The 7,500-nt window shown below is 33.6% G+C and overlaps 1 protein-coding gene and 1 long non-coding RNA gene across 3 annotated transcripts in view; one reads left to right on the forward strand and one right to left on the reverse strand.

Annotated features, from left to right (window-relative positions):
• The window catches only part of LOC144965197 (uncharacterized), a 567,438-nt gene that overhangs the window by 140,290 nt on the left and 419,648 nt on the right, over positions 1-7,500 (reverse strand). The window lies entirely within an intron of this gene.
• The window catches only part of LOC144965192 (uncharacterized), a 17,693-nt gene that overhangs the window by 8,445 nt on the left and 1,748 nt on the right, over positions 1-7,500 (forward strand). Inside the window, exons 7-8 of one of the 2 annotated variants that reach the window (XM_078900266.1) lie at positions 488-613; positions 3,024-3,839. In XM_078900266.1, coding sequence (XP_078756392.1) covers positions 488-613; positions 3,024-3,157 — 260 coding nt within the window. In that variant the 3' untranslated portion in view covers positions 3,158-3,839. Of the gene's footprint in view, positions 1-487; positions 614-3,023; positions 3,840-7,284; positions 7,423-7,500 lie in introns of those variants that run through there. The other variant, XM_078900267.1, reaches the window with a different exon arrangement.

The following is a 7,500-nucleotide window of genomic DNA, read 5'->3' on the forward strand; positions in this document are numbered from 1 at the left end:
TTGGTTTATTTTTCTATAATATCTTTTTTTCTTGAAACATTATATTCACTTTGATAAAAGAAATACGATTTAATTATAACTCTGCAGAATCAAAAGAGAGATTAAACTTATAAAAATGATTAAAAGAACGCTATCATTTCATTGTTTTTAATTATCATACATTAATAAAATGTGATATTATTAGGATAAAAAGAAACATAATTTGTGGGAAAATGATAAAAAGGGATTTTATCCAACATGATCTAAACCAAATGCTACGCCTCCAAATTATATGGAGTTGGCAATTTGTTGTACTTTGTCTACAAATAGTAATTAACCAAAGCCATAATTTTGAACTTCCTTATTACACCAATTTCCCACTCGCATATCAAATTATTGTGAAATGTTACATACTAATAATTGGCTCAGAATCTATAAAAAGAATAACCTGAATCAAAAACAAATCATATGTTGGTCCCATATCTAAAGCTATCAAAATTCATTACAGAGAAATTCGTGTGCAAGGATTCAACCCATTATTGTCAAGTGTGGAAACAGAAGAATATGTGTGAAAGGAACCCGTCCTACATGCATGTCAAGTGTCCAGTCGCATGTGGACAATGCACACCTGAAGGTATGAATACTTTCTGATCACTTATCTATCGTCTCTTTAGTGCACGAATACCGTAGTGTAATGCTCTTTTTAAATGACAATGAGACATTGAATTGAAGCTTCATGTTGATCTACAAAGACAAATAATGTGGACGTTTTGGTTTACCCTTTATTAACAATACACGATGGGTGAAACACTAAAGACGAATTAGAGATTTGAAAGTGGCGCTGTTAAGGTCAATAATCAAGACTCTTGTTTTTGGAACAATTGTGACTTTACTTCTCAAAACAACATTATGTCGGGGAAAGCAAGATGAAGATACATGATTGTAATAGTAGAATGAACAAAATATGTAAGCTTTTTGTTTTTTTTCGTGAAGTAATTTTATAGATTGTTGTCAAAATATCTCAAAGTAATCCAAGTTCCATAGAATTTACAAGAAGTTTAGTTTTTGGATAAACCGACATAATACTATTTTGACGCGGTGGGTCAATTTTTTACAGCAAATGACTGATGCGAAATGAATGCGCAAAGCATAATTTATTTTCCAAACAGGGGATATAATCCAAATATTCCATATTCTTTTTTTTTAATGTCACATATTAGGCATCCTTTAAGTACGTTCATTCTTAGGTCACCCATCACTGCCAATATTGACCTGACTAATGCGCTCAGGTGCCTTAGACAGAAACACATCGCTAGGGTCAAAGATGTGCAGAATGTCACCAATCTGGTCACTGATTTGATCAGACTAATTAACCAAGTACTAACCCACCAAGTGAATTGTATATGTCATAATTATATAGAACTATAATAAGGATTATTGAGGTGTGATTAATTTGGACCTCAGCGAAAGGATATTAACGATTACTAACTTTCACAAAGTACTTTCTGTCAGATACACTTAAGACCTAAATACCCAGAGTTTGTAGTCTAAAAAGAGAAAATAAGAGTAAACGTTATAACTGAAGGCAGATCATTCATCGTTTATGTGAGCCAATGATCGCGAATAATAGTTTGGATTTTTTTTTTCCGATTGGTGCAGAAACCCCCCCCCCCAAAAAAAAAAAAAAAAAAACAAAAAAAAAAAAAAAAAAAAAACAAAAACAAAAAAAAACAGAGAATTTTGACAGCTTCATGAATTGTCAAACGTATAGTTTTATCTGTTTCACCGACTATCAAGCTTTTGGAACTCTATACATTAGATCCGTTTGTGTATATAGGACGGAAATTTCAAAGAGTATTAAGAAAAACATAGTGTCAAAAGTTGTGAATTGGAAAAAAAATTCGAGCGAGGGTGACGAGAGAGAGAGAGAGAGAGAGAGAGAGAGAGAGAGAGAGAGAGAGAGAGAGAGAGAGAGAGAGAGAGAAAGAGAGAAGAATGAATTGATTTTTTGAACGGTCGACTAAAAGAATTTTCTTTAAAATTCTACGAACCGTGTCTTATGTTGTTGAGTACGAGAATCAGGGAGACTGCAGTTTAATTTTAATAGACTTCTTCACTCACAAGAAAAACATCAACTACCCCGTACCGTTCCAAACTGGTATGTTATATCTATTTAGCAGTGATGTGATTGGGTTGCTGGATCTAAATATGGTCAGGCAGATAAGCACCTCACAATTGAAGGAGAACAAGCGAGTGCTGCGGTCCATATCACGATTCATAAATAGATTGAAATCTTGTTGCGTGAGTCTTCTAACTGAATACGACTTAAAATAAAGATAAACAACAAACAAACTACCCCAGTAAATAAAATGGGTTATGATATATCAGTCTAAAATAATATTATTCTAGACGGGTAGCATGTGACGATCGTCATTGTCTACAGAAACTTCAAAACAAGCAGATTTTGCTTAGTGTTCAATGTCATAGAAAATGTCTGTGACTCAGACTGACTTTATTAACTCAGTGGCCCTAGACGTGACTAGTCAATAGGAGTAGGGAAATGGTTGTAGATTTTCTGATACGAACGATATTTGGATGCGTAAAAAACCTATGAAAACAGAAGTCAACTCTTTTTATATTAAAAAAAGATGTTTGAAATTGCAAAAAAGGCGTGGTTTCTCATAATTTGAGGGTGTTATACCTGCGTACTAAATGTTATTGCTTAATATGACGGGAAAAACACAAGACGAATTTTTTATAAAAAGTCGGAACTCTCTTTGGTTACTAAATTACATTGCTTGTGTGTCTTTGGGAATTCTGCTAGCAAGTGATGTTTGGACAATTAGAGAAAGTGGTCGTTGTGGTGTTGAAATTGATGGAGATGGCGATGATGATGATGACGATGATAATGATGATGATGATGTTGATGATGATGATGATGATGACGATGATGATGATGATGATGATGATGATGATGATGATGATGATGATGATGATGATGATGCTGATGCTGATAATAATTTAAAATCTTCTTTATTATTCAGCTGGTGATGTCGAGCCTGCAAACTCATGCCTGGACAACGATCCCCGATGCGATATGTGGGCCAAGAGAGGAGAATGCGTCAGGAGAGCTGAGCACATGAAGACACGTTGTCCTAAATCCTGCAAACACTGCTAGAATACTAGATAAAAACACATGGCATAAATTAATTACTTCCATTGTACATAGATCATATTGAACAACTGAACAGACACAAAAAGGCTTTTACAAGCATACACATACTAATAGAATAACGACAAAATTAAACAATATAGAGTTGACTTACGTTGATAAGAGTATATGTGGTGTATACTGTCTTCATTAATGGATTACTGTAAGGGGTGGCAGATGATTATAAAATACTTTGTACATAGAATGCAATCTCGCAAGCGCTCACATAAACAAACGTTTACAGGCAAACGTGCGAAAAGGTGCCTTAACATCAAAAACAGCTAGAAGAATGAATACATCAAAATCTCTCAAGATAATATTATAGAGATTCCCCTACACATTGTACATAACATTTTCTTTCAGCACTGGTTAAAGATAACTAAGTAATACCAAAGTAAGCGTAAAACAACAGAATGATGGGACGATTAACCACATCACTCATGAAACACAACAGATACACAGAAAACAAATTCATTACCTCAGATACAATATTTTAAAGATATTTGATCTCTATAGAATATTTGTTAAAGTTATTGTATACAGAATAATATATTCAAGATGACTGTTATTTTTTCTGCTTTTTAAAATCAAATATTTACTGAGAAAGTGATAACGCTTGCTAGAAATAAAGATTGATATTTTTATCTGATACTTGAGTTATTTTAATTTTTTAAAATGAAAACTTCTACATAACCCTGGCCCTTTATCCGTCAATGCTTTATCCACCCGTCGCCATCGTAAACTTATAGCCTGACACTGACCAAAATGACGTCAAAAGATACCTCTTTGGCCACAAAAGAAAACAAATTGTGAGTTGTATTCAAAAGTTCAAAAAATGGGATCACTTGTTTCCTTGAGCACCACAAACGACAACTCACAACTCACTAGACGCTGAATAAAGCTAAAAATGACGTCCTCGTGGGTTAAAGTGTCAGGCTATAAATTAACGATGGCTATGGTCCGCCGCGCTTCCTTGGGGAAATGCAGCTGGCGGTCTCAGAGCGGTATTATTGGGGCTCAATCGACATGTACATATTTTCAGGTCTGATAACCGGGCGTAAATATGGCCCGTTTTATATAATATAAATGAGAATTATATTTAACTTGGCGTCGGTTTGAGAAAATTTCCATTACAGCAATGAGGCCATAACGATGTAGGTTATCAGACCTTCAAATAAGTAAACGTCGGGCTCGACCTTAAAATAAAATTGAAATTATAGGCAAACTATTGACAACTGAGCTTAACTGAGTAAAGTAAATGGAAACAAAAACCGTGATCAATTTCAAATATCTCGTCAACTGGAGTTAATCTCAATTTTCATTTCATCAGACGTAAAACTAGTCACAAAAATGGATCATAAAAATGAACGTAAATATTTTTGAAATCAAATACTGGAGCATGTTGAAGACTCAACAAATGTTGTAAGATACAGTGCCAGAAAGGCAGAAGAAATTATAAATGCACCCCCTACACCCCAGAAAAAATCTAGCTTAGTCATCACACACCATAATATGTGACCAAAATATGTGTCAAAACGGATCTACATCGGGTTGAAACAGATGCCAAAAAAAGGTGGATTTAAGATTTAAAAAATAACCGGGAATAAACAATGAAAATTTTTGCCAATTCAAAAATCAACATTCTTTCTCCCCAATAAACATGAAATCCCAATACAATTCTCATGTTTTTGACTATAAGTTCAATTTTAAGCATTCAAATCATCCCGACGTAATACCGTTTTTTTGGCGGTGGTCACAATTTTCAGATTTTATTTTCCTAATCCCTTGCCAGAACATTTGTTTCATATTTGGATTATTATTTGTTAAAAGTAAATGCAATGACAAAGGGAAATGGTCACCTCATAGCGTTATCTCCTTTGCTGGGTAATTGAAATATTATTATATGTGTCTGATCCGAAATTTAAAAAAAATATCTGACTCTCCGAGCTTCAGACATAGCGGTGAATGTTAAACTGCTCTAGAAACAAATTCTTCTTCTTCTTTTACTACTACTACTACTACTACTACTACTACTACTACTACTACTACTACTACTACTACTACTACTACTACTACCACTACTACTACTACTACTACTACTACTACTACTACTACTACTACTACTACTACTACTACTCTACTACTACTACTACTACTACTACTACTACCACTACTACTACTACTACTACAAATACTACCATTACTACTACTACTACTACTACTACTACTACTACTACTACTACTACTACTACTACTACTACTACTACTACTACAACTACAACTACTAGTACTACCGCTTCCTGTCCTTCAACTAAATTCATTAATATAACTGAAGCATACAGATTTCAACGATTTCAAAAGTAAAGATTTGAATTAATTTCAGAAGACATTATATATATATATATATATATATATATATATATATATATATAATATATATATATATAATATCATAATAACAGATTGAGAGGGTGGTCAACTATGTGAATCGTTAGAAAAATAGCTTTATTCAGATACAGTTCTTACTTCTGATCAGGTCAACACGTGCTTTAAACATTTCGATTTGGATAATGTGAAAGAGATCACTTTTGATAATTTATAGTGAAATAAAGAAAAATTAAGAAAATTCTGTATTTGACATAAAACTTGATGAATTAATCAAAAAAGGCAAATGCTTTCTCAAAATTTGCAAAAACATTAAACCAGTTAAGCCTTTATACTATTTAGCTTGGGTGGACAAGGCAAGGAAATAGCAAAAAAATTACAGTTTTGTTCGCGTCGACTTTGCCTGGAGGCAAATTTTATAGTGTAAGTTTCAAGCAACAAAAAAAAAGTGATTTTGGCTAAAAATCGCAAGGTTCATAAAGAACAAGCCCCCCCCCCCCCCACATACACACAAAGGTGCCATAATTAATTAAAATTGATACGAACTCTTGATAAAAGATTAACTCGGGCATTAATGGACTCAACCATGTGAACTGTTGAAAAATATCATTGCCATCAGGCCACGGGGAAGACATGACCCCGCAAAATGGTGGGCCACATTTTGCAGGCATGAGATTATTTTGTATGGGTAATGAGATATCGATAGACATTACCAGCTTCCATTAGTGTCCACTTGCTGGGTGGTGTAATCGATGTAATTGGATAGGCATGATATCGGATAAGCTGTAAATCGGACAACATGAATTAGGCAATAATCGGATGCTGGTGGAAAAAGCATTAATCTGTGTTTAAAGCACTGTTTCATCATAACTGAAGGGAAAAACAATGCACAAATCAGAGTTTTCTTCTATATTTAGTTTCTTAAATTACACAAAACACTGAAGTCGGTCGTTATTTTATCTGAATGTCAAGGGGTTATAGCTTTGTGAACTTAACCGCAACTTTACAGGTCAAATTTCGACCCCTTGCATTCCTTACAAGACAAATTAGCCACTTTAGAAATTGTCTCTCAATTTAGCTTTATCATGAATCACCATTCTAAATAAATACATAAACTATTTGCCAAAATATGTTAAAATCTAAATTACTCACGTTAACAAAACTGGTCTCACTGTTATAGTTTAAATCCTATCCAGCCAATACAAAAAATTCCCAGATAGATAAAATTGTAAATAATCAAATAAATAATTGCGTTCGCAAAGATGAAGCTTCCTTTTGATTCAAATACAATAAAGATAAAATACCGACATGGGAGGGTCCATGACACATGCGCAGAATGTTAGTCGAATAATTAACTTTGAAATCATTGTTCTCCATAAATACAACCGCCAATTAACAGTGCGTATCTTTGAGAATTTAATTAAGAAAAATAAGAGATAGTGATTAATATGAAGTCTATGGCGTTGAATCAAAGGGAAATGTCATAAATCAATTTTGAAATTGAATCTCAGTCACGAAATTCACCTTGACACAATATCGATTTGAGAAGACGTGTGGCCGAAATGTGAAAAAAAACTTCAGAAAGGTGTTATGTCAAGGTTTAGCAAATTATAAAATTGACTTAAAATTAAACGTATCAGAAACGTGAATTAATTTTTTTTTAGTTTATCGCTCCTTAGACAAAAATGTCATTGTTTATTTTTCTGCAGATGAAGATGCAGCCCCAGCGGAATGCAAGGACACTAGTGAACATTGTCAAATTTGGAAAGACACAATGCAATGTACTATGAACCCGAAATACATGACCAAAGTCTGCCCTGTTGCTTGTGAAAAGTGTGTTCCCTAAGGTAGGATAACGTGGTCTCTTAACTACCATATGCATTTTTATCTTCGATAAATAAAATCTATACAAATCAATAATAGCA

Source organism: Berghia stephanieae, chromosome 2 (assembly GCF_034508935.2).
Source record: "Berghia stephanieae isolate SIO BIC M18660-M18661 chromosome 2, UCSD_Bste_1.3, whole genome shotgun sequence".
NCBI classification, from domain to species: domain Eukaryota; kingdom Metazoa; phylum Mollusca; class Gastropoda; order Nudibranchia; family Aeolidiidae; genus Berghia; species Berghia stephanieae.